Here is a 27411-nt window from a genome sequence, read left to right on the forward strand (position 1 = left end):
TGAACAAGTTCAGAGTCGTGACGACCTGAAGGATCATTTCTCTTTTTATTTTCACTTTCATCAGTTTTGTATAGATGAAAACAATCGTTTCTTTCAGGAATTCTGTGGCTCCATAAATCAGCAACTATGAAATTACGTCAATAAAACATGAGAAATTCAATAACTTGTTTGACAAAGTAAATATGAGGGAACTATTGAGCAGAAAGCAGTTTGATTTTACAGAGGTGTACTGCATTCAACAACAACAACAAAGGTGACTTTCTTTCATAATTTGTGTTTTGTATCTTACAAAAATTATATCTGATGATTGTGAAAAATGTATTGTTGAGATTTGAGAGATAAAGTATTTGTTCAGTCTCTGAACTCATCAGACGCCACATTCAACGAGCCGTCAAATCACTGCAAGTGACAGCATATGCTGTTTAATTGGATGTGGTTGCTATGGAAACAGTTTACTGGTCACCTTGGTGTGATCCAGACCAACGTTAAACACTGACACACGTGAAACTGAGTCACATGGTGTGATCATGGGTCATTGGTTGGTTTGGAGCTGAACTGCTCAGGATGTGGACTAAGGTCTGCGTCTCACTATTAATATCGATAGATCATTTTGATTTCATGAAGAGATCCATATCACTTAACTACAAGATTATTCTTCAAGACAATTATTTGTCAGATTTGTTTTCAGGTAATCATGATACTAAGTTGTAAATAACATTAAATAACAACAGTAAAATGTCTCCAGTGTGTTTTCAGCCTCTTTGTGTCACATGTGGATGAGAAAGATGAACAGTTACACCAAACAGTGGAACTGAAGTCATGAATGATCAGGACTGAAAGGCCAGAAGAGCTGCAGAGCTCACGATATCAAACAGGAGGCCGCCATCTTTACACACCTGGTTCGTTCAGGCTAAGAGAAGAGAGAGTCATGTGACCCCCCCCCATTCGTTCCCGGGTTGAGAAACAGCAGCAAAGTTCTTAACTATGACCCCTTGACAACCTGCCTGGGAAACCCCGGAATCAGATTTCAGATCATTTGGTCTGGAAAGATAACGTTTACCTCCGGGTGTGGTTCCTCCCTTGAAGGAAGGAGAGGGTAAAGGTAAGGAAGGTAAATAAGGAGCCAGTCGTTCGAACCTTTTCCAGATTAACTGGCTCCATTTCTGATCTATGAGGAGCAGCAGCAGCGGAGGAAGGTTCCCCCGGGTCAGGGGTCCGTTTTGAACATTACTACATGTGGGAGACATCAGGTCACACAGGTTCTGTTCATCTGCAGAAAACACATCTGTTAAACTTTATCCCTCTGTCATTTAGTAAGGCCCACGTTTGCTGAAGGAAAAAAAGGATTTTAGACGTTCAGAAGAAATCAAGAAGTGCTGACCTCTTGGTTTCTCCTTACAGGCACTTGACTGGCCAAAGAAATGGAAGCATCACTTGTACAAAAACGAGTAAAAACGAGCCTTTAAATGGTGACTTTTAATTCAGCCTCAGACGAGATGCTGTGGAAACCCGGGGAAACGCTGCTCGCTGTGTCCTCCCGCTCTTTAGCATCGAGGCTAAAAGACTCTGCTGTTATATCCCAACGTCAGCTCGCTGAGAATAAACATGGTCATTATCACGTTTGGCTTTCCCTTCACGTCGCAGTTGATCTCATCCAGCTCCGTAGTGTACCATCATGCTGCAGTTAAACGGGACCGTCGGTGTATTAGCTCAGTCGTCTGCTGAGCACTGGCCTCCTGAAACATTTGAGTCTATTTTTTTATCTGTTGCTGGATTTTCTTGGACAGAACGAGAAAAATCAAGGTTTAAAGACCAGTTTTTCAAAATGAAAAGATGTATTGAAACTGAAGGAGCCCTGACGTCCTCACAGAGACATGTTTCATCTTACAGCTGCCCTCTGTGCACAAACCTTTACGTTACGGTTCAAAGCCTGAATCTCGTGAGCAGCCAGTGTCCACTTTATCAGACACACCTGTACCTGCACAGCCTCTGTTCTCATGAACTGTTAACTCCGGTGCTTCATACTCAGGCGTTCCTAATATTCTGACCCCATCATTTAGGTGACCTGACTCGTCTCAACATAACCTGGTCCAGTACGACACGTTTCTGATCGTGACAGATAATAAAGAGGCTTCGTTACGCTCACATTTCGATGGTGAGGCGGTGAAGCGGAGCGGGAGGACTCAGGCGAACATGTTCCCCGACGAGCCGCCACGTTGCTCTCACCGGCTCCTCCACTCCTCAATAAATTGGTTTAGCTTTGATATATTTCGTCACCATAGTTAATGAGCTTATTCTTTAGAGGGTTCACTAAAGAAACAAAAAAAAAAAAAAGGGGGGGGGGGGCTGTTGGTCAGCTGTGTTGGCACTTGGGTCAGTCAAAGATGGCAGCTTTGTTAGCATTCAACAGATTGTTCCTCTTTATTCCTTTGGGCCAGACACCACACTTCTTCACCGTGGGATGCTAACAATGCTAACTGTACCCCTGACCTCTACAGTGGTCCCCCCCCCAACCCTAACCCCCAGCGTGACACACCTCTGGTCCATGTGTCCTGATTAACTGTGATGTAAACTACAGGTCAAATATTAGTTGAGGATTTTGGTTACAAATGCATGTGACGATGAGCCTGTGTTTCTCATCCCGAAACCTGAACTCCTCCCACTGTCACCGTTTCTGCCCATGTGGCTTTAATGAGGTAATATGTTCCTGAAAACACCTGGAAACACCTGGATCTGGGTCAGTCTGTTGTTTGTCAGTCAGTTCATTTCTCTGTCTGCAGGTCAGCATCAACTGAGAAGGTTTCGAGTCACATGGAGACGATCACCACTGATGTGGGCAGAAAATCCTTTTAGAAAACTGGTTCATTATGTAAATCTTCTCTGGTTTGTGTTTGTGTCATCAACACTCAAACACAGAAAAGTTTGGCTCATTTAATCCAACATGACTTTTGTTTTAAGCAGATTTCCTCAAGGTATTTTGATGCACATACAGTCTGTGTGATGTTTAGGAAAACGTGACTCTTCAGTCGCAGCAGGGACGGAAAGGAAGTGAAGACGAGGATCGGTCCAGAGACAAAAATAAAGGGACGAGACGAGGACGCTTCGGTAAAACAATGAGAGAAAGACAGAGTCAGTGAAATGAAGAAGAAAGAGTGGAGAAATGAAACAAGGTGAGGAGGGAGGAGGAATGAAAAGAGGAAGGATTAGATGGTACTGGAAGACGAAAGAGTGGAGGAGGTGAGGAGAGGAAGACAAGTGAGACAGAAGGATCGGGGCGACCCGGGAGCCAAGTGGTTAGGGAACGTACCACAAGTCGCCGGTTCGACTCCCGACCGGCCCGACTCTCTCCTGCATGTCCCTCTCTCCGCCCCTTTCCTGTCAGTCTCTACTGTCCTGTCGCATAAACCAAAAAATATCTTTAAAAAAAATGTGAGACACAAGGATGTAAAAATATCAGGACAAAAGACAAAGAGACAAAAGGAGACAGGAAAGGAAGGAGAACAAAGTAAAGGAAACAAGTAAAAAGACGAGGAGGCACGAGAAGAGAAGAGGACAAACAGGAAAACTTTAAAACGAGAAAAAGAAGGGAGAAGAGAGGATGAGGAAAGGATGATGGAGAAAGTCCAGTCCAGTCCGGTCGGATCCGGTCCAGTCCAGTCCGGTCCAGGTGGTTTTGTGGTATTGGCAGTTGAGATCAGTCTAAACAACACTGAGTATTTACACGGTGGAGTCTCACTGTGACCTGGTAGAATTTCCTCTGGAATCCGTTTGGAGATAATTATGTAAAATCATTAACGTCTCTCATTACAGAGAAAAATAAAACACAAAACAAAAACAAAGAATAAAAGTTCACAATAAAATATGTGACTACAAGTTGTCAAAGCAACTAATAAAATATAGAAACAGAACTTTGACACGTAGAAAAGTCTGAGGTATTTCTGGTGTTTTGAGGTGATCTGTGGTTCATGAGCAGTATTGTTTTCACGTTTTTTCTTTTTTCTATCTTTTCACTCGTTTATTAGTCGGCGTCGTTCCCGCGGCAGAACGCCCCTCGAACGCCTCGCGTCGCTTCACTGACTTCGTACAGAGAATTGCATGTTCAACGCACCAAAAGTAAAACTAACAATAAAAAGGAAAATACAGAAATATATTCATCTTTGAGTTTGAGTCATCATCATCTTCATCATCGTCAGCAGCAGCATTGTAGACATTCACTGTTTACATGTATGGCGTCACAGACGGAACAAAAAGGTACAAATAAAACACTTTAAAAACACACTTCCTTGTTTTGTGTCCAGTTCTCATTGTTAGTACAGACACAAAGGGTGAAGCGAGTTTCTGAACTGGACACTTTGCCGCCGGTTTCTGGGGCAGAAGGCGGGCGCCCCGGTTTGGTCCCGGTTAAAGGAAAAAATAAGAAAAAAAAGAAAAAGGAGTCGAGGTTCAGGGGTAAGTGAGGAGGCGCCTGATGAACTTTGACCTCTGCACTGAAGACAAGTGGAAGTGAAGTTGTGATGGACGAGAATGTGACATCACAGCACACACACACACACACACACACACACACACACACACAGACAGACGTTTGAATCCAAACTGTGTGTGAGTGAGTCTCTAAACTCTCCCCCCTCTGTCTGTGGTTCCTACTTTAAAAACAGATAAAGTTTCGTTGTTAAAGTCGTTCACTGAAACAGGAGGAGACAGTGCGTCTGTCCAGGACTATTTTCAGCAGCGGATTAATCCACAGCTGGTGCTGTAGTGGTGTGAGTGAGACAGTGGAGCTCAGGAGTCACATGTGTCACAGTGTTGGTCAAACATCGACTTCTACTGGTTCTACCTGTGTGATCCCTGCATCTCAGCCAGGAGGTGGCCATGTTGGAAGGTGACAGAGTTGAGGAGGTCAAAGGTCACAGGTCCTTCACTTAGCTCCAGGTAAAACACAACCAGACTGAACAACAATGAAACGATCAACACGAACAGAATAAAATCATACTTCACAAAAAGACACACACACACACACACACACACACACACACACACAGAAACACACGCACACGCACGCACACACACACACACACACACAGAAACACACACACACACACACACACACACACAGAAACACACACACACACACACACACTCACTCACTCACAGACACACACACACACACACACAGAAACACACGCACACAGAAACACACGCACACACACACACACACACACACACAGAAACACACGCACACGCGCGCGCGCACACACACACACACACACACAGAAACACATGCACACACACACACACACACTTCTCACACACACACACTGACCTAAATGCATGATCCGCTCTATGCATCCTGAGGTCTTGCACCTTTTTTGTTGGGCACCTTGCAAATTGACATATTCATGACAGCCAATAGGCTTTGAGCACCCTCAGCTAAACCCCTCCCACCCAAGTCTTTCATCAGCCACACCTGTTGTTGGCCCTGCCCCTTCCGGCGTCATGTAGCATTGAGCCCCCCCCCCGAAGACCTGGTTACCTGAGAAGTTTTATTTCCGAGCCAACCAAACTGCTGTGGTTGAGCGCAGTCAGCCAATCAAATCTCTGCATGCAAGACGTTTGCCTCCTGGTTCCTGACAAACAATCCCGTCAGATTCTCTCAGTCTTCGACCTCAAATCATAACAGCTGAACACAAAGAGAGAGAGAGGAAACTAACACCGTCCAGTCTCTCCTTCTGACCTCACTTCCTGTTTCCTGTCTTTTTGGATACAACCCGTTGGATCCGAAGGTTTGTCGCGTGTGAATAGTGATGTGTGGTCACAGGAGAAAAACAGGAGACACAAAGAGTCCAAGAGAAAGTAGAAAAACGAAACTTTAAAACCTTTGCTGTCGGTGCTTGTGTAACAGTCATCGTTCCTACAAGGGTTTTGCAGCATTGTAGTAAAAAACATCCCAATGGTAGGTTGATGGTAGGCTGTTGCTAGGTGATGCGGTTGCGAAGTTGCCAGGTAGGTAGAGAAATCCAGATCTGTCGGAGGAACAGAGGAAGAAGAGGACGGCAGAGGGAGGAGTGCAGGAGGAAAACCATCAAAGATGAATGAAGTAATGAAAGTCGTCGCTGAGGTACCTGGAGATAGAAGAGCATTCACTGAGTCGGGACCTGAACGCCTTTCAGAGGTGGGTTTTCCTGTGTGTGCGTGTGTGTATGTTTGTTCTTCAAGAAGACACACACACACACACACACACACACACACACATACACACACACACACACACACTGTTAGAAAAACATGAATGACTGAAGACTGAGGAAAACGAGGACGAGTGCTGGTAACATCTGCTCAGAGGATGAAGAGTCAACGAGTTAAAAAAACAATCCGACAGATAAAGTAGCAGCTGCTTTCATGCTGTTTGTCTGGTGTAGGTAAAATTCCACTGAGAGAAGGTGTGTGTGTGTGTGTGTATGTGTGTGTGTATGTGTGTGTGTGTGTGTCTTCTAGTGTCATTCGGTCGTTTTCAGAGGAAGTTGGACCAAACACCAGGAAAAATTCACCGGTAACAACAGGCCTAAAAAAAAAGTTTGTGTTCTGGTTCTGTCGGGTTTTGACGTCCTCCTCATATACTGGACTCTTTGGGCGGCAGGTCCACGTTGGTTACCATGGGAACAGAAGCGACCGTGGAGACCAGCAGGGCGTGGTGGTCGGAGGTAGGCGGCGTGATGGTGGCGTTGAGGCGGCGGACCTGCGAGATCCTCTCCTCCACGCAGCCGGCCGACAGACGAGCCTCGGCGTCGTGGTCCCAGCACTCCTCCGCCGTCTCACAGATCTGAGCCAGACCCTGCAGAGGACGCGTCAACAAATTAAAAGCCTCTGTGTTTTCTAACTATTCCTCTGTCAGAGAAGAACACAACAGCTTTGTGTTTGAGTTTTTTAAAGACGACATTAAAACAGACCTAATAGTCAGTAGAAAAAGCTGAAACAAGAGTGGTGGGCCCCACCTCCACTTATTATTTTATTCTATTCCTTTTTTCTATTTATTTTATTTTTATTTTTACCTCCCCATGTTGCCATTGCACCGTTGTGCAGTTGACATTGTTTATGTAAGAAAAAAAAGGAAAATAAATAAAAAGTTTCAAAAAAAAAAAAGACGACGTTAAAACCAGAAAACGACACGAGCTGATTGGTTCGTCACAAAACTAAAACATAACTGATCATTTCCTTTTCAACGGAGAGAGATGACGTGACTTATGCTTCAAAATGTGTGTGTGTGTGTGTGTGTGTGTGTGTGTGTGTGTGTACTCACGCTGTGTTTGAACCAGAGGTCTTTGAAGGCCGGTCTCATCTTCTTGTGGACGACAGTCTCCTGCAGGTCCTCCAGGGACGGATGCTGACCCACCTCCTCCTCAAACGGCAGCATGTACTCGTCCACCGGACCTGGAGGAAAACACACCTGAGCACCTGGACGTTCAACATCCCAGCGGCTGCTACACAACATGTGGTGGGTCCGGTGTGAAGAGCTGGTTCTGTTGGTGGCTCTGAGGCTCAGAGAGCGACGGAGAAATGATGGAGTCACAGCAGAGGATCATGGGAAATCATATCATTTTCGTTATGTGTACTGTTATTTAAAATTCTCATCATCATGTCACAGGATGTGTTTTGCACTGTTGTCGTTCCTTCGTGTCATTGTCATTCTTCTGAATGTGTGCAGTTTGTCTTGCACTGGTTGTGAGTTCTTTTTGTGTATTTGTGTGTTTTTTATGTCTCTCTGAGCCCTTTGAATTGAACTAAATCATTTAGTCATGAATATTTACTGTGATAGAGAAATACTGTGTGTGTGTGTGTGTGTTACCGTCAGCAGCCTTGCAGCGGGACACCAGCTCCCACAGCACCAGCCCCATGGCATACATGTCGATTCGAAGGAAGGCGTCTCGCTGGAAGTTGATGGCTCCCTCTAAAACCTCCGGAGCCATGTAACGCCTGGTCCCTACCTGCTCACACACACACACACACACACCATGTTAAACCATGTTCAGTGTTCAGCTGAAGCTCCACAGGCAGCATCGGTCAGAGCAGCTCACCTGTCCGTGTGTCTCTCCAGGTGGTTTCCCTGGCTCAAAGAGTACGGCGAGACCAAAGTCACCGATGACGGCTGTGAGGTCTGAACGCAACATGATGTTCTTACTCTTAAAATCCCTGAGACACACACACACACACACACACACACACACACACACAGGAAACATATTAAACATCAAACCAGATCAGTGTGCAGGTAAAACCTAACCAGGCTCACAGTGTTCATCATGTGTTTGTTATTACAGATGTTTAACATTTTCAGACAAAACACTTGGCTGGTTTACCAAAAGCACCTTAAACTTACTAAAACCACTTTAAACTTTATCAAAACCACCTTAAACTTTACGGGGGCAGACCTGTGAGCGATGGCTGGTTTAGGTCCCTCTCCTTTCAGTCGGGGGATGTCTTCGTGAAGGTACGCCAGTCCGCACGCCATGGACTCGGCCATGTGACACAGCTCCGTCCAGCTGACCACGTTTCCCTTCAGGAAGTCCGACAGAGAGCCCTGCAGAGACACAATCACACCAAACCTGTCCAGTCGTTTCTGTCTCTCACTGAGACCAACAGTCTGCTCAGACTCACTGCACTTTCAATTCTAGTGGAGTTAAAGTTCCCAAAGTTCCCAAAGTTCCCACCTGTGTCAGAAGTTTGAGGATGAGTCTAAACTGATGGAACAGACGTGTGAAGTATTTGATGGAGTAATGAAGCCATAAATAACACAGCGGTCAGCACTGCTGCAACAACATGACACGTTCCATTCTGATAAGTGAGAAATAAGATGATTGTTCAACCTTGAAGCTTCTTCAGAGGTTGATAAGTTTCTATAAATGAGTCAGAATAAAACGGTCGCGGCACAAACTGTTTCCTAAGACAGATTTTTGACTGTAAACCTTTAAGACTTAATTACAGAAAAAACAATGTGCTCTGACTTTCAGTAAATGATCACTGCTGTGACCTGTGACCTCTCAGCAGCTTTCACATCTTGTGTTGGTTGAATCTGATTATACAACAACACATTTTATCTAAAGCTTGAACCTGAGCTTTGTTCATGTATTTCTGCAAAATGTTAATTAAATAAATGTAAGTTTATGGAACTGCTGTTAAATTTTAGTGTCCAGAGTTAATCACCTTTTTATTTCAGCAGGAGCCACTTTCTAAAACCTCCTGGTGGTGCGTTCAAAGACACCGCTACACTGGAGATTTGGCCGTTGTCTGTTGAGGGTACTGTGCTGCAGCCAATACTCAGCAACCAGTTGAACAACTGTGATGTCAGAGTGTCCTTAAACGCACCAGTAGTGTGGTGAGTTTCCATCACATTGTTTTCTCTCAGCTGCACTGATGAACGTGCGTGACCTTCCTCCCCCGCCCCCCTCCTCTTCCTCACCCTCTCGTGGAACTCGCTGATGAGCCACAGCTCGGCCTCCAGGTGGCTCCCTCGTTTCTCTGCGCCGATGTACCGCAGGATGTTTTCATGCCTCATACCTGGCGTCATGAACACGTCTCTCTCGTTCTGCCACGACTCCTTATTCTGTCAGGAGGAGGAGGAGGAGGTGATCACAGGTTTCTCCACACAGAATCAAAACACACCGAGAAGCAGCAGCGAGAAACGTCTGAATCCAGACCTGGATGGGGAAGATCTTGACGGCCACATATTCATTCATCATCTGGGCCTTCCAGACGCAGCCGAAGCGCCCCCTGGCCTTCACCTCCAGCAACTGCAGGGGCTTGAGACCCAGCAGGGGGGAGGCAGGAGGAGGACCAGGATCCTGGAGGACAGGGAGGAGAGGAGGGGAGGGGAGGGGCGGTTTGATGTTAAATGTGTGATATCAGCAGACACTGATCCTTCATTAGGCATCTCTGACTAAAACTAAAAGAACAGGACAAAAATAAAGATAAAATCACAACGTTAAGTCAAAGAAACTCAACCTGACTAAAAAACTTAGAACAGAAACACAAATGTATTTAAAACAAAGAAAATATGTAATAAAATGATTTAAAAATAAATGAAGCTCATTGTTGTTTAAAACGAGACTGGACCTGAGAAAAGTTTAAACACGTTACAGTACAGCTGTGTGTGTGAGCTGCGTCTGAGTCAGTGACCTCTGACCTCTGTGGAACACAGAGATCAGAGAGGAACCACAATATCCTCCTTTCACACGTGTCTCTGCTGCTCTCGGCTCGTTGTGTTTCTTTCACACATGTTGTGTGTAGTTGTGAGACGAAGGTAAATGTCTGAGTGTGTTTTAGTGATGAGACCACAGAGCTGCAGTTCCACCACCCGCCACAGGAGGGCGACCCCGCCTCATGTCGCTGTGGGTGTGTTTATAGTTTCCCTCATAAGGACCCTTACTTCCTCTTTTCCCCTCTCCCTCACTCTCCTTTCCCTCCCTCCTTCCTTCCTTCCTTCCTCAGAAAAAATAAAATAAAATAGAAGACAAAGCAAGACAACACGAACCAGGCACTGACAGCTCTGTGGTTACTCTGTGTGTGTGTGTGTGTGTGTGTGTGTGTGTGTACCTCAGTGATGTCCACATGTCCGTACGGAGGTTTCCGGTGTCGGTACATCCACACAGCAGTGAGCAGAGCGACAGACACCATGGTGACGGGCAGCAGGCAGTAAATCATCACATTTAACACACCAATGCTGGGGGGCGGGGCTTTAATCACTGACACACAGAGAGGGAAAACGCTGATTTAAAAAGGCATACACCTTCATTTAAATACACACACACACACACACACACACACACACTCTCACTCACACACACACACACACACACACACACACACACATATACTTGTACTTCTATCTTTGTGAGGACTCTCATTGACATAATGCATTCCCTAGCCCCTGACCCTAACCTTAACCATCACACCTGAGTGCCTAACCCTAACCCTGACCCTGACCTTAACCTAAACCTAATTCTAACCATAACTCTAAAACCAAGTCTTAACCCTCAACATGTGATGTGAAGGTGTCTCAAAAAGTGAGGACCGGCCAAAATGTCCTCACTTTCCCAAAATGTCCTCACTCTGTTAGTAAAATACTTTTTTTGGTCCTTACTATGTAGCAAGTACAAGTACACACACACACACACACACACACACACACACACACACACACACACACACACACACACACACACACTCACGTGGTCCGGTGACGTCGGGCAGGTGTGTGAACCTCTCGTTGCAGAAGTTTCCTTCGCAGCAGCAGAAGAAGACCTGAGGACTCTCCTCCGTCGCTACACACTCCTGTCTGAGACACGGAAACAGGAAGTGCATCAGTGTGTGGGCGTCCAATCAGAGCTCAGGTGATGGACGTGGACACTCTGAACAGCTGGCAGCTCAACATGGGAAATGACATTTCTCTCAGAAACACACACAGCCCGAAAATATTTACAAATATAATTCAACAAAAACACAACTGTGTGTCTGAACCCAGGACGAGACTGAAGCCATGGATGGAATACTTCATCTCTCAGTCACGTCCTCCTTCATTAATGTTGTTGGCACAAGAACTTCAGATAACGCAGGAAATAAATCCACTTCTGAGAACAAGAGATAACGATTTAGAGATGAGGTCAAGAAAAGAAGAGGGGTCTGTTCTATCTCTGTTCTCTGTTCTCTCTCTGTCTCTGTTCTCTCTCTGTCCTGTTCTCTGTTCTCTGTTCTGTCTCTGTTCTCTCTCTGTCCTGTTCTCTGTTCTCTGTTCTGTCTCTGTTCTGTCTCTGTTCTCTCTCTGTCCTGTTCTCTGTTCTCTGTTCTGTCTCTGGCCTGTTCTCTGTTCTGTCTCTGTTCTGTCCTGTTCTCTGTTCTGTCTGTGTTCTCTGTTCTGTCTCTGTCCTGTTCTCTGTTCTGTCTGTGTTCTCTGTTCTCTCCCTGTCCTGTTCTCTGTTCTGTCCTGTTCTCTGTTCTGTCCTGTTCTCTGTTCTGTCTCTGTCCTGTTCTCTGTTCTCTCCCTGTCCTGTTCTCTGTTCTGTCCTGTTCTCTGTTCTGTCCTGTTCTCTGTTCTGTCTCTCTCCATCTCGCTCACTCCCCTGCTCCTCCTGTCTCCTCCAGAACAGAACAAAGGGAGTGCACACTAATCTCAGTGACTACAGAGCAAAGCCTTCTGGGAAGCCGGGGCCGAGCCTGTCCCCACCTGAGCTGATGGAGACGGGTAAAGGTACAACTGCGGCCGTGTGCCCAGCAGGTCGTCGGTTCAAACCCCCCGATGCAGCTGATGCACACGCCTGCTGCAGTGAGGCTGCAGCTTAACTGCTCCAGCTTTTCAGTTCAGGTGGAATCTGTCACGTTTCCTCATCAAACCTCTAAAAACAAGCAGAGCTGCGTTCCACATGTTGGTGAGTTGTGTTCATCATCACTAATGTTCCCATCAGTTCTCAAACACAGGAATCTGTGACTTTAATCATGGTAACGCTCCGTCTCATTGGTCGCCTGTCAGTGATGTCATATCCTGTCTGCTCAGGTGTCAGTGTTGTGTTTGTCTGACAGAAGCTCAGGTTTCAGATCCTCTTTCTCCTCTTTGGTGGTTTTCAGCTCTGTGTCTGAACCAGATGACGGATTTTAGAAGTTATCAGAGAAACAAGCTGAGGAAATGTTAGACAGCTCAGCTCCAGCCAATCAGAGACATCCTGTGTCACTGAAGAGCATCGACCAATCAGTGACTTTAACTGTGGAAGTGTTTGATTCAGTGTTTTTACTGGTTCTGATCAGCTGCTCTGTTTGTTGAGGAGAGGAGGAGACTCTGTGGAGAATCCAGCTCCAGGTCAAAACCTCCTGAACCGCTGACACTGAAGGAGCCAGACCAGGAGGAGACTACACCTCCCATGATCCCATGCTGCTTCATGATGTCACCAAACGCTGTCTCTTGTCATAGTTTAATTCAGAGACTTCTAGAGGCAGAAGTTACAGACTGTGAGTTTGTGATCTGCTCTGTAAAAGGTTGTTTTCACTGTGTTCACCTCTGAACCAGTAGGAGGTGCTGCAGCCCCATCAGCAGCCGGCCCTCTCCTCCTGCCAGTACTACAACTACTACTACTACTACTACTACTACTTCTACAACTACTGCTACAACAACTACTTCTACAACTACTGCTGCTGCTGCTGCTGCTGCTGCTGCTACAGGGACAGCTACTGCTACTTCGCCTAATTTATGTCAAACAACTACTGCAGATCTTATACTAATATTTCAATTTCTCAATTTTATGGAAGTACTGCTACTACTCCAGCTAGTACTACTAGTACTGCTGGTACTACTACAGCGGCGTAGAGAGAACCCCTCAGAGTTCCTCCTGATGGCAGCTGTACAGAGGTACAACCATGTTCTGATGATGAAGTGCAGTTTGCAGTATTTGTCCCTCCACAGCTCCAGAGATCTCATATGTTGAGCGACGCTCCCCTCTGTCTGTCATCGTCGTTGTCTAAACAGCCGAGGGAGGCTAACAGCAGACCTGTCAATCACACGGCGTCTGGGGAATACTAAATATCACGGCGGTAGTCTGGCAGCAGTTGTACTTGACCCAAATAGCAGTTTTTTTCTGACGCCTCGGGGAAAAATGTGAAACTTGCAGCATATCGTTGGTGTCGAGGGAGAAGCTTCAGCGTGGTGTTAGAAAAGAGACGTTTCACCAGTCTGTTCTTTTTTGCCTTGAACTGATGCTTCACACATGATTATTGAGAAGTGAAGTCATTGCATCACTCCTCACTGCTGCTGCTTGTAAAGCTGTTGATCCATGAAATGCAGCTGATTCTGTCTCAGTCTCTGTGACTGGGTCTGAGTGTCAGCAGGAAACATGAAAAACAGCTGAAGATTTACATAAATGTGACCATAAGAGAAAAAGAAAGATCCTTTGTCAGCTTCTTGGTTAAATTAGGTGATTTCCATATTGAAGTTTGGTATCTAGGGAAATGTTATTTATGTTTTTGATGAACACATTATAAAAAAGTCAGAGTACTTCAGGATGTTTCTGGTTAGCAGGATGTTCTCCACTTCGTAGACTTTAACATCTCTTCATTGTAAATGTTAGTGTTTGAAACCTTTGAAATGAAAGGAAGTCACTCGATTCCAGGTTTAGAAACTGTGTAGCTTGCTGCCTTTATGTGCTGATGGAAATATTGGATATTCAAGGTCATGTTTCTGATGTGTGAAGTTCACCTTTCTGACCTGGTCTTTGAACTTTCCATATAATCAAAGGTGCATTATCGGTAGAGGCCCCGCCCACTTTGATCAGACATCAGCTGACTTTTTGTTCTCACTATAAACATTGAGCTGTTGGCAGTGGGTCTGTGAGCTCCTCTCATTTCCACTGTGATTATTGTAAGATGGAACATGAACACTGAGGACGACACTGAGAGCCTCCGCACAGCGAAGCACTGTCCACAAAACTGAGGCTGTCCCACTAAAATCACCACACGAATAAATATTTAGCAGTCAGCAGGTTTGGAAAAACCCAGGACTTATGCAGGAAATTTGAACAGCGTGCATGCATCTTAGCTCGGGTGCACGAAGTATCCACAGCAACCGGAGACAGGGGTAAGAACTGGCCTGTTCCACCATCAGATGACGTTAGATATTGACTTTATACTTAAGGTCAGACTCAGCGTTTGGGTCAGCGTACAAGCTGCAGGTGGAGCCGGACTCACAAGTTACCTGCTTCATGCCCGACTGTCAGAATAAAGTGACAGATGGTTTCCTACTGAAGCTTTAAAAGGAGATTTATCACGTAACAAAATGACAAAACTATCCATGAAGCACATCCTGTGTCTCTGTGCAGCTGAGTCGTGCTCAGACCTGAGTCTCATCAAGCAAAGATGGTCTGAACTGAGGCGACGGGGCTGTCGTCTTCCCCTGCCGTCACCACACTGCTGCATCACCAGCGTTTACACAGCGCCTGTCAATCACACTGGGGGCAGGGGATGATGGGAAATGTGTGCCTGTCGCTGCAGAACAGCTGACACCAGAGTCAGCAACTATTTCCCTGTGTATGCTCGTTAGAGGCGTAACCTGCCAATAAAGGAGTCAGAGAGAACCTGAACCTGACGGGACCTCAGTGAGAGGCGGCCGATGATGGAGGAGCTCGGCCCGCCTCCACATCAGGTCCCGTCAGGTTCAGGGGTTGTTTTTATGTGACGGAGCCTTTCCAAAGCTTCAGTCAGGTCAGGTGTGACCTCAGCAGGTGTGTTAACGTGTGTTTCTGTACCGGTCGTAGCAGTTGAAGTCGTCCAGCCAGCAGCCCTTCTTCACCAGCTCGATGGAGCCCGAGCTGTTCCTCCAGGAGGCGTAGCAGTGCGAGCGCTTGTCCTTCTCGCCCTCGCAGCGCTCCACTCCACTCTGGTTGGTCTTCTCAATCTCGAAGTTGACGTTGTAGTACAAACACTCCCTGGTGTCGCCCTCCCCATGGCTCAGCCCTGCAGCACAGACAGAGTGTGTTAGTTTCTGGGGACCCCCCCCCCCCCCAATAATTCAACACTACTCCACCAACATCAAAAGCACCATTAGCGTTTTCTAATCACACTCATCTTATTAAAGCTCAGAGGGAGAAGAAGAGAGGCAGCATAATGAGTGCGAGCGTCTGTACCAGGTGAGCTCTGTTCTCTAAGGACGCTTTCATTTGACACGTGGACAAAAGGCTGGACAGACAAAAACTTCAGTCTGACTCTGAATGAGGAGACTCGTCAATCAGCCAATCAGTGTCATTCTGACGCTGATGAAGCACCTTCTCTTCAGAAAGGACAGAACACAGTGATTTGTTCATATTTCCACTGTGTGTGTGGTTATTTAAAGACAACTTTGATGTGCTGGCCCTGGGCCGATTAGTGCTGATGAGTTCATGATGATGATGATGATGATGATGATGATGATGATGATGATGATGATCAGACATCATCTCTGGATCACTGATACTGAAGGAAACTTAAAAACAGGATGTTTCTCTATGAAGTTCTGTTTCTCTGGAGCTTTATTCTGGAGGGACATCAGAGATACTGATTTCCTCAGGAAGTGATGTCACACTGAAGCTGATCAACATGTGGTTCAGGTCTGAGGGTTCAGGTCGGACCCAGTCAGGACTCAGGACCAGGACCTGAGTCTCCTCAGCTCCACCTGCTGACAAACTACAGTAACTGACGTCGTGTTGTTCCAACACCTGCACCTCCTCTCCTCCACCTCCTCTTTTCTCTAACAACCTTTTCTTCTTTCACATCTGTCTTTCCTCCCCCTCCTTCTTTCATTGCTCCTTCTCTTTATGTCCCTCACCTTCATTCCCCTCCACCTCCACCTCTCTTCGTCTGTTTTCTTTTTTCTCCACCCTTACCCTCTCTCCTTCTTTTCCTCTTTGTCCCTCCATCTCTCACCTCCACCCTCTTTCCTTTTCCCCTTCATCCTCTTGCTCTCCTTCACTTTTCCCTTCTCTCTCTCTCTTTCTGTTCTCTCTTTCTGTCCTCTCATCCTCCTCCCTCTCTTGCTCTTTTCTTTTTTCCCCTTCTCTTGTATTTATTTCTCCCCTCTCCCTCTTTGCTTTCTACCTCCAATCTCCATCTTTAACCTCCATCGCTCTCTTTCCTTTTCTCCATCTGTTCTTCCACACCCTCCCTCTTTTCACTCCTCTCTTCCTTCTCATCTTCATTTTTCTCTTTTACACCCCCCCCCCATTTCCCTTGAGAATAAATCACATTCCTTCACCCCCCACCCTCCCTCCCATAAAGAGAGGAGGAGGAGGGCGGGCGAGCAACAGAGATAAAGAGAGAGAGAAAAGGAGGTGGAGGTCTTTTCAGGTAACTGGAGCTGCAACATTTAACACACACAACTTGTGGGTGCCAGATGTGACCTTTGACCTCTGAGGTCATACGAGAATGAGATCACCACCAAACGAGCACTCTCAACACACACGCACACGCACACACACACACACACACACAGTAGCTACAGGATGTGTCTTCAGCCTCTTTCAAAATAAAACACACTGCATATTATGTTTAAATTAATTGCCTCATGGTTTTCTTTGTTATTGATAATGTTCTGATGAATCATCACCGACTCCACAGAAACACTCACAGCCTCCTGATCACATGATGGATCACATGTCTGATCAGAGAAGCAGTAACCAATCAGATGTGTCCTGGTTTCTGACAGACCACGGTGCAGCTGGACTCAGGCCTCAGCGTTTATCAATTATATTAATGAATCTGTTCACAGCTCTGATGACACCACCCCGTCCTCCAACCTCAACGACCACACAGCTTGTTTTTTATAACTCTCTGATACGACCCACAGCAGTGTCTCATGAAATAGCGCCCTACTGCAGCATGCGTACCTGACCTTGGTTGCCATGGTTACAGTAATAGGCACGTGACTAACTTTGTTGAATTCCACATGGGAATCGAACACCGCTCTCCTGGGTCATATTCATCCATCCACCCCAACCTCCTCCTGACGTGGACTTGCTCCTGTCATCATTACTATGACCACTAGATGTCGCCTAGCAACAGAACCTGACTCTGGGTCATAGTAACCTGCTGACAGACGACCTGTGGGCTCGTTTTTTTTTTTACAGGACAGTCATGCTTGTTAACTACATTATCACCTGTTATAAACCAGTTATTACATCTGTACAGAGTGATTATAAATGATAGAGAAGAAGAAGCTGGGCGGCAGAGAGGAGGAGGAGGAGGAGGAGGAGGAGGAGGAGGGAAAACTTCCTCTGAAATAAAATCTGGGTTTCAGATAAAGAGGGAAGTGAAACACTGAGGAGCAGCAGAGATGGACAGAGCAGCTTTTGGCAGCTTTTACTGTGACAGATGTTACAGCCAATCTGTGCATTTATTGTCGCTAGGCAACCAGAAAGGTGGGAGTATTTGCGTGCGCGCACACACACACACACACACACACACACACACACACACACACACACACAGTACAGTAGACGTACAGCTGGTTTATTCATGAAGCCCTCACACTTTAACAGGAGCAGGTGCCTGACGGTCACTGAGCTCGTCTGACAGTAATCTGAACACAACTAAAGCCACTTCACAACAACACAACTTCAACACAAATATAAACTAAAACCACATTTTGATGTTGACCCACTCAGCCGGAGGAGGACGAGTCACCGGCCTCAGCTACACTGTCGCAACAACCGGCTCACCGTCAGGTTGCTATGGATACACCCCAACAGTCCACCAGACCTCAGTCCAGGAGAGGTCTGAGACCTGATTGGTCGGTCGGTCACAAGGAAAAAAGACTTAGTCAGACAGACAGACAGGCAGTTAGTGAGACAGACAGACAGTCAGTCAGACAGACAGACAGACAGACAGTGAAACAGACAGTCAGACAGACAGACAGTCAGTCAGACAGACAGTCAGACAGTTAGTAAGACAGACAGACAGACAGTCAGTCAGTCAGACAGTTAGTGAGACAGACAGTCAGACAGTTAGTAAGACAGACAGTCAGACAGTTAAACAGACAGTCAGACAGACAGACAGACAGTCAGACAGACAGTCAGACAGTCAGTGAGACAGACAGTCAGACAGTTAAACAGACAGTCAGACAGACAGACAGACAGTCAGACAGACAGTCAGACAGTGAAACAGACAGACAGACAGACAGGTCCCTGTGGTTATTAGATGTAGTGTAACTGGACATTTTAAATAATAATACAATAATAAACATGAATTATTGTAACACAGGTGACGAGCAGGACTCTGACAGAAACTCTGAATACTGAAACAACCTGTACACAGTAAATACAGTATGATGAGACTGACCGATGTGTAGTAGTACTGTATTCTATCTGTGTACTACTTCAAGTACACACAGGAGCTCAGCAGTAAAGTACCTTGTCGTCTGCAGTCTAAACTCTCATCAGTATTCTGGAGATTGACCTTGGTCACCATGGAGATCTGTGAGCTAATGGGCCAGGCAGCTGTCAGTGTGCGTGTGTGTGTGTGTGTGTGTGTGTGTGTGTGTGTGTGTGTGTGTGTGTGTGTGTGTGTGTGTGTGGTGACATTTAGTCCCACTTCTTTTTCAATTAAAAAGTTGAGCAGTGAGTTACAGAAAGTTCAGGAAGAGACGAAGGAGCCCAGACTAACACACACACACACACACACACACACACACACACACACACACACACACACACACACACACACACACACACACACCACAGGGGGAACATCTGTCAGCCTGTAAAAGCTCGCCCACCTCTCTCTCTCTCTGTATTAAAGGCACAGTTCACCTTTTTAACCTGAGCTGACCCTTTTTAAACAGACTCATCTTTTATGTGACAGACTTTGATTTCAACAGGAAAAGCGTCGTTAGTTCACCTGGAGGTCCAGCAGAGGGCGCTCTGAGGAATCAGCTTCACCGATCAAACTCAGCTGATCAGTGAAAATGGAGACGAGCAGGAATCAAAGCTGCTCAGACAACCAGGTTTACAGGCACCTGAGACCAGAGGAGCAGCGTCACCTGTCCCACCTGAACTCTGCACCACACTCATCATCCTCAGGATGAAGCTCGTAAACATCAGCCATGAGCCTCCAGGTGGAAGCACCCTACTGAAGCATGGGACCCTGACCACAGACAGATGGGTGTGGGGGTGGGGGTGGTGTTCCTAAAAAGTAAGCGTCCTGGAACCAGAGGACCTGAAGGTCCGTCCTGCAGATTTCTGTTTGTCTCCACAGCAGCAGGACAACACAACCACACGGTCCTCCTGGGATCTGTCACCTGGAACCATCCACCAGCTGCTCAGGTATTTCTGCACCAAGGTAGTGGACTCATGTCGCCGACCTGTGAACAAGTCCTCTAGCAGGAAGTAGATAACTTCAGCCACTTCACAATAAAAGCCTTTTATTGTGAGGCGGCAGCTGAGACGTCTGAGTGCAGCCAGACTTCTACCGACATGACGACAACCCATTCACCTCGCTTTGTCCAACACCAACCACAGAGCTACAACCTGAATACGAAACATTTCCACCGTCGTATGGCAGCTGGCGTCTCCATGGTGACGGACCTATGGCAGCCTGTGAGGGGCCACGAGAGGCAGAGAGACACAATAACATGTCTGATCTGAGGGTGGAAAGGTCAGCCATCTTTGTTGCTCACAGAGCTGCAGACCAGCTCTATTGTTAGTGTGTGAGATCATCTGACCTGCATGTCAACACACACAGCACACATATATATACATATATACATATATATATATATATATAATATATATGAATATATGCTAATCAGCCTTATGTGTGTGTGAATGACGTGGTTATCGAGCAGACCTCCAGAACAACAACAGAGCTGCAGGTTTTCCCGCCAGATGTCGTCCATCAGTCACATTTGAATTATCTGCTGCGTCACATTAAATCTAATAAACGCGACAACAGACCTGTTCCCTCTGCACTCACCGTCACTCACAGACAAAAACCGGCCACGGCCCCGAGGCTTCATCTGTGGCTGCAGCAGGAGCTACAAGACTGAAGCTCAGGGGCGGCTGCACAAACACCTTCAGGTTTCTACTTCAGTTTAATTTCTCCTTAGCTGAGGGAGTTGCTTCAGGATGTATCACCATGAGTCAGAGGAAGCTGTGGTCTCGTGCTCGCTGCTCTCTGATGACTCTGCAAAGGTTTTTATCTCTGATCTTAACACAAACTTTTCAGCTTCACTATCACCGACGGACTCTGCTGTTGGATCATTTTATGACAGCGTGTGTCCTCAAGTCCGGACTCCTCTGTTATTCTGATGCTTCTCTTGCGTTGCAGAGTTGTGTTGATTGGGGACCTCGCTGTCAGTCTGACCTCCAGTTAAAGTTGGATAATGTTGCTGTGACCCGAGGACAAACCTGCGACAGGGACAGAGCCGCCGACGTCAGTCAGACAGCTTCACGCTTCAGAGACCAGTGTGAGAAAGACCTCCATCGTCCAGCTGCAACATCTCACACATTAACATGTCTATACAGCGTGTGTGTGTGTGTGTGTGTGTGTTTGGGGGGGGTGACCTCTGACCTCCTGTGTTTCCTTGATGATATGGATACAGACGTGTGTGAAATGCAAATCGCTCAGAGTGTGTGTGCGACTTTATCATGCAAAATGACCACATACAAATTATTAAGAGGCTTTGTGTGCTCCAGACATGAGGGTCAGGGGTCACACACACACACACACACACACACACACACACACACACACACACACACACACACACACACACACACACACAGAGGCATCTGGCAGGCCAAGTGTGTGTGTGCATATGTCACTGAGATCAGAGGGCAACATATGAGATGCTAAGCCATGGGAACTCTTCACAGACAGACACACACACACACACACACACACACTCTGAGTGATTCAGTCACTGCTGTTTCAGTTCCACTCGTCATACATAAAGATTATTGACGACAAAACCATAAAACACAAACAAGTTTTAAGAAAAGTCTAGAAGCAGAAATCCTGATCGGAGAATAAATCAGGAACCAATCACCGGTGCTGCTGAGCTGCAGATGTTTCATGGGAGATGTAGTTTTTAGCAGTGATGGTTTTGAGTCTGTGCTGTAGTTGTTTACTGATCGAGGCTTCAGTTTTTCACCGACAGTGTCAGTGACTCACAGCTTCAACGTTAACTACAACTCCCATGGTGCATTTCCGCAAGAAACATCCAGCCACTGAGGTCAGTTTACCTTGTGTTTCCTGATATGACATGTCTCTGTGTGGTAGCCGTTTCACCATCCTCTCCATGGCAATGGTGGCTGAAGCTCATGGGTATTGAAGTACAAACTGACAGACGAACCCTGATTTCTCAGAAACGATCTCGCAGCAGGAGTAGGAGGAGTCAAGGAGTCAGTCACACTGACATCATCGATGGCTCCTCAGCTCCGGGCGTCTACAGCGTCACGTCGAATGTCAATAAAGTTTGATGTGAACATTTTATACAGATTGAATCTCTGAGTGAGATTCTACCTTTAAATGTTGCTGCTGTGACTGACGGTCCCTCAGACACTCCTCCTCCTCCTCCTCCTCCTCCTCCCCCCAGCCAAATCTTGGCTTCTAGATACCAAAATGGGCTTCCCCTCCCCAAACTCTCTCTCACACATACACACACAGACACACACACACACACACACAGCCTCTATTTATAGCCACTCACAAGTCAGGCTCAACACTGCTGAACCATTCTCTGTGAAAATGATAAGAGGAGGAGAGGAGGAGGAGAGAAGGAGAGGAGGAGAGGAGGAGAGGAGGAAAGAAGGAGTACTAGAGCTTGGCATTAACCAAATCTCGCTCAGGCTCCCTCCATGCAAACACACACACACACACACACACAGAGCAGCCATAAGTGCCATCAATCACAGTGTGGCGGCCCTGACAGCACAGAGAGCTGCAGACAATAGCGCTGACCTCTAGCAGAGGCCTCATCGCAGCAGAGAGGACACAGTGTTCTGAGCTCCACACTTTAAAAATCAGGTTTTTACAACTTCAGGTGTAAAAAGACAAAACTGATGAAGGAATCATCTTCATCGCTTTGTCAGCGCAGACACTTAACTCACTATTACCGTCATATTTACTGAGGTTTGTAGATCTGCAACCAGCAGCGTGTGAACAGCACAAGTGCAACACAGAACCAGCTGAGAGACTAATAAAGGCTCTGATTCAGTAACTGATGAAACTGAAAAACACCCATCACAATTTCCCAGAGTCCAAACTGTTGATAAAATGTCCGAACAACAGTCCAACACCAACATGATCAAACTTAAAGACCAGGTTCCTGCAGATATTCCTGGGGTGACAGGGTTTAAGGGTTTTTTTAAAGGGTTCTGGGACAAGACTTGAGGGGTTCCACTGGTGGGTTTTCTGCTTGTTCCTTTGGTCCTGTCAACTGTCTGTAACTATTAGCAGGAATCCACTGACAATGTTCTTGTAAATGATGATTTTTTTATGAGTTTTTGAGCAGAAACAAAACAGATCCGGATCATATCTGTGGTGAAATGTTCTCTCTCTGGTTCCCCTCAGAAGATAAGGAACAGCAGTCCCTTTTGGGTCCTGGTCTATGTGACGCCTGCCGACAGGTTCGGAGCTGCAGCTGTTTGCAGCTTGCAGGTTTACATATTTACAGATGTGGGCTGTAATTCAGACGCCAGCACAGTGAGCATATGTGCAGAGAGTGGGGGCTGCTCCCATGTGAATGGAAACAGATGGCTGCTGGTTTCACGGCTGATCTGCAGAAAGCTCACAAACACAAACATACAGAGAGGAAGCTGGAACGTCACCGCGTGCTCCCATCACACCAGCCCCACATCACCACCCATGACCCCCAGTGAGAGCCTGAAGGACACAGACACCCAGCGAGGACCAATAGAACCACCGCCCCACAGAACCCCTGGAACCGGTTTAGAGCCCGGAGAGGAAATGTTCCTGCAGACAAAACACCAGTCCCCGCAGCACCACGTGTGAGTGTGCACGAGGCCGAGCGTGCACGTGACTGTTCACGTTTTAACAGCTGATAAGAGGAGTCGTTCAGTCTGAAGCAATTCAAACAAATCACCGCTGCAGGGGAGGAACCTCCAGATAAGACGACAGAGTGTGTGTGTGTGTGTGTGTGTGTTTTGTTGTTGTTGTCCAGACAACATCTGCCCCCACCATCTCTAAGAGACCAGACAGGACACACACTCCCAGACTGGGCCCCCCATCCCTGGACAAATGGCAGCAGAGAGAGAGAGTCATTCCTCTGGTCCTCAAGGGAGAGAGGAGGGCGAGAGAGGAAAAAATGAGGGGAGGAGGAAGGGGAGGGGGGGGGGGTGTCTGGGCCCCTGGGAGCCGTCAGTTTGTCAATGAAAAAGAGTTGTGGACCCCCCCCCCCATCTGTCACAGTGAGGCTCCAAACTTTACAGCCAGACAAACACAATGCAGACCAACACTTCACTGTTGTTATTCTATACCATGAGCACCGAGGCTGCTGCCGCCTGATTGGATGGTTTAAAAGGAGCGGGACACATCCTGCAGTGTGCGATTGTGTTTCCCGGACTCCATTGTTGTCCCAAATAGCACAAACCAGATAACACTTTATCTGTCTAGGTGTACACACACACACACACACACACACACACTCTCCACCTGTCTGAGGACGTTCGGCTGGAACGGCGCTCTGCAAACAAACTACGGTGGCCCTGAGAGCTCAGTGCACTGCAACTTCACAAAAACACACAAAGAGACAAAACACAAACACATTCAGAAAACAGCTGTTTCCAAACTGATGAAGCTGTTTTCTGAATGTGTTTGTGTTTCGTCTGTTTGCGTGTGGAGCCCTCTGGGCCACTGTAGAAAACACAGTTTCTGTGCTTCAAGCTGCACCAGAGTGAGGACTCTTCCTCTGGGAAAACATCTTTGCACCAACTCCCTGTGTGTTGAAGCTGCTGTGAAATCAGTGTCTTCCAGATTTCTTAAAGATGCAGCATGTTTAAACACCTTAATGAGAATACTGGTTATTGATTATAGATGATCAGATTATTACTGTTTTCAGTGTTGGACAATGAGACTTCTTCCTGTTCTCTCTCTCTAAGTGAACCAGGCTGTGTGTGTTTGTGGACTATATTTAAAGTTAACAACACATTTCAGCATCTTATTCTTTATACTGAGAGAAGAAAAAAACTACAGCTTTAATTTACAGGTATAATCTCTCAGCCAGTGTTGTGGACAGAACCCTGTGGTCTGGTCCTGATGACGCAGACAAACTGTCAGGTTCATTCTACTTTGTTCAGAGTTTTGGTTTCTGGAGAAACTTCCTTGGATGAAAAATAAAAATGGTGGAGACTGTGTCTCTGAGCCTGTGGAGCAGAACACGTCACCGTCTAAGTCTTCTCCTTAAAGTACCTTAAAATGTTCACTTAAGGCAAGGCAAGGCATCTTTATTTATATAGCACATTTCATACCAAGGCAACTCAATGTGCTTTACATAAGCACACTTAAGTATTTAAGGTTTTCTCCTTGTCTCAGTCTTACATTTAAGGAATCCCTTAGTGTCAAACTAAAGTAAAAACTACAGGTTCCTCTGACTCTGAACTCATCACGATGAGTTCATGGTGATAACAGAAGAACATGAACAGAAGAGTGTTTCAGACCAGGTGAGACCTGAACCACGAGGACCTGGTTCCACAACACAGATCTGACCTGAGGTCAGTTTGTGTGTCAGATCCTCTACAGTTGGACCACTGCTCTTCCTGCAGCTTCATGATTCTCGACAGTTTTCTGTCAGGCCTCAACTTTTTTCCTTAACTAAGTGTGTGTGTGCGTGTGTGTGTGTGTGTGTGTAGAGGAGGGGGTGAGAATATAAACAGGAGGCTCCCCTCCTCCACAGACAGTATTGATCGCTGAGAAAGCAGGTCAGTGGAGCCGCAGCTGAATATTAACAGAGAGCGATGAGTGTGGTGAAACGTGGCTGCTGCCGCTCGGTTCCTGTAAACTTGCTGCTGGACACCAGAGCTACACGAGCACGACAGAAACAGGACTCATGTTCACATGTTTCACGCCTGCAGCCCAGAGACTAATGTTAACTCTCTCTGACACAGCCAAAGCAGCTCCAACAGTAAAACCACTCAGGATCAATGATCTGATCAGAGATCAGTCACAGGAGACAGTTCACTGCACGATGAAGCAGTTTTACTGTGATACTCTAACTACAGGAAATACTTTTACTATGTTACTTTAACTATATTTTGCTCATAATAATACTGGTCAGCGCTGGTCTGGTCTGTAACACAACTTTAAACCGTCTCAGAAATATCCAGTCCATCACAGATAATACCAGCTAAGTTTATGAGGGAAATTATCCAGGAAACTTTCCATGAAAAGAGCTGGAAAACAATAAATACTGACTTCATATTTAGCCAGAACCTGTTGTATTGATGGCAGAGCTGCTGCTTTTATTCTGAAACATTCCTGTGTGTTAGGAGCTGCTGATGCAGGAGGATAAATCTAACGCTCCCCCAGCTCTTCAGTTAACACACCATGTTGAACCTGGTTTCAAATCCGCACTCTGTTTCTCCCTCTGGGTCTGCTCTTGACCCCCCCAACCCCCCCTCCCCCCATCTTGACCCCATGTCATCAATCTTAGGGGAGCTGTGAGGAGAAAAAAGATAAAAGACACTGGCCCTTTAAATCTCGCCTGTAGCTACGGGCAACCCATCCCCCATCGTGTACCCCCCCGCCCCCCTCTACTGGTGTTCAGGCCCTGCAGGGAGTCGTAGTAGTGAGGGGGCAGCTCAGTGGCTCAGGCCTCAGTTTGTGTGAAGCTCCACAGTGCAGCAGGCGGAGGCAGCAGATACAAAGATTTTTATCCAAGTAGCTTTAAAGCAGCTGAGATGGATTCAACTATACAGAACCACCACAGCGTGAAAACAGCTGTACTGTTCCCGCTCTCACAGCCTTCAGCACTTAGCAGCTTAAAATCCAGATATTCTCCTCAGGAGCTGGTGGAGACCAAACACGGAGCTAATGGAGAGAGAACATTGGACTTTAGCCCCTTTTACACTGGTCAAAACAACAGCTAAGACCTGCTGACATTTAGCGTTAGTCGTCAGTGTGAAAGGCTACAATCAGCATTGACACCCAGGTCACATGACTCTGCAGTAGCCACAGGTATTTACTAGCTAAAACACTGAAAACACACCTGTCACCTGCCCAGCACAGTGCAGCTACACCTTCAGCTGAGAGTACAGCCAGAAATAAGTTTCAAAAACACACCATCACTGACTGAAGTGTCTCACGCGTTTCTGTCCGTCCAGACTACACAACCTGCAGTTTTACACTCAGAAACAGGTCCAGCAGCGTTTCTGTGTCTCTGTTTTAGAGGCTGAAAACTCTGGAGGAGAGTGGACGGAGAAGAAAACAGAGAAGAGAGGAGTTTAAACTAGCGGTGTGGACGTAGCCTCAGAAATATAAACTCGTCTGTCAGTGTAAAAGGAGTCAATCACCTTTTCTCAGAAGTTCTTTTAAACTTCTAATTTTGGTGTAAAAAGGGTGTTAGATTCCAGCAAGGACCCTGTTGCTGTCTGAACATCTTAACTTGATCAGTGATGATGTCAGCAACGTCTTCACTGAAAACTGAAGTTGGAACAAATTAACATCACCTCACTGACGTCCCACCTTGTTGAAACTGACGTTCAATGAGACCAGTCCCTCCTCTCAACACTGATGCAGCGACAGTGATTGGTTTAAAGGATCCAGATACAGACACAGAAACAACGTTCCTTCATAGTGTTGATGAAACAATAATAATACTGATGATGATGATGATGATGATGATCTGTCCGCTGTCAGGTTTCCTACTGAACTAATTTGCTGTTGAAAACTGGTGCA

At 46.4% G+C, this 27411-nt stretch overlaps 1 protein-coding gene across 1 annotated transcript in view; it reads right to left on the reverse strand.

Annotated features, from left to right (window-relative positions):
* Positions 1-5523: 5523 nt before the first annotated feature.
* The window catches only part of acvr2ba (activin A receptor type 2Ba), a 28237-nt gene continuing 6349 nt past the window's right edge, over positions 5524-27411 (reverse strand). The window contains exons 2-12 of the mRNA XM_071484268.1: positions 15276-15483; positions 11223-11329; positions 10588-10736; positions 9693-9836; positions 9455-9598; positions 8427-8575; positions 8073-8187; positions 7844-7982; positions 7298-7428; positions 6242-6832; positions 5524-6209 (exon numbers count right to left, since the gene is read on the reverse strand). Coding sequence (XP_071340369.1) covers positions 6611-6832; positions 7298-7428; positions 7844-7982; positions 8073-8187; positions 8427-8575; positions 9455-9598; positions 9693-9836; positions 10588-10736; positions 11223-11329; positions 15276-15483 — 1508 coding nt within the window. The 3' untranslated portion in view covers positions 5524-6209; positions 6242-6610. The remainder of the gene's footprint in view (positions 6210-6241; positions 6833-7297; positions 7429-7843; positions 7983-8072; positions 8188-8426; positions 8576-9454; positions 9599-9692; positions 9837-10587; positions 10737-11222; positions 11330-15275; positions 15484-27411) is intronic.

Source organism: Trachinotus anak, unplaced genomic scaffold, assembly GCF_046630095.1.
Source record: "Trachinotus anak isolate AG129_WGS33_773 ecotype Australia unplaced genomic scaffold, CSIRO_AGI_Tana_v1 ptg000009l, whole genome shotgun sequence".
NCBI classification, from domain to species: domain Eukaryota; kingdom Metazoa; phylum Chordata; class Actinopteri; order Carangiformes; family Carangidae; genus Trachinotus; species Trachinotus anak.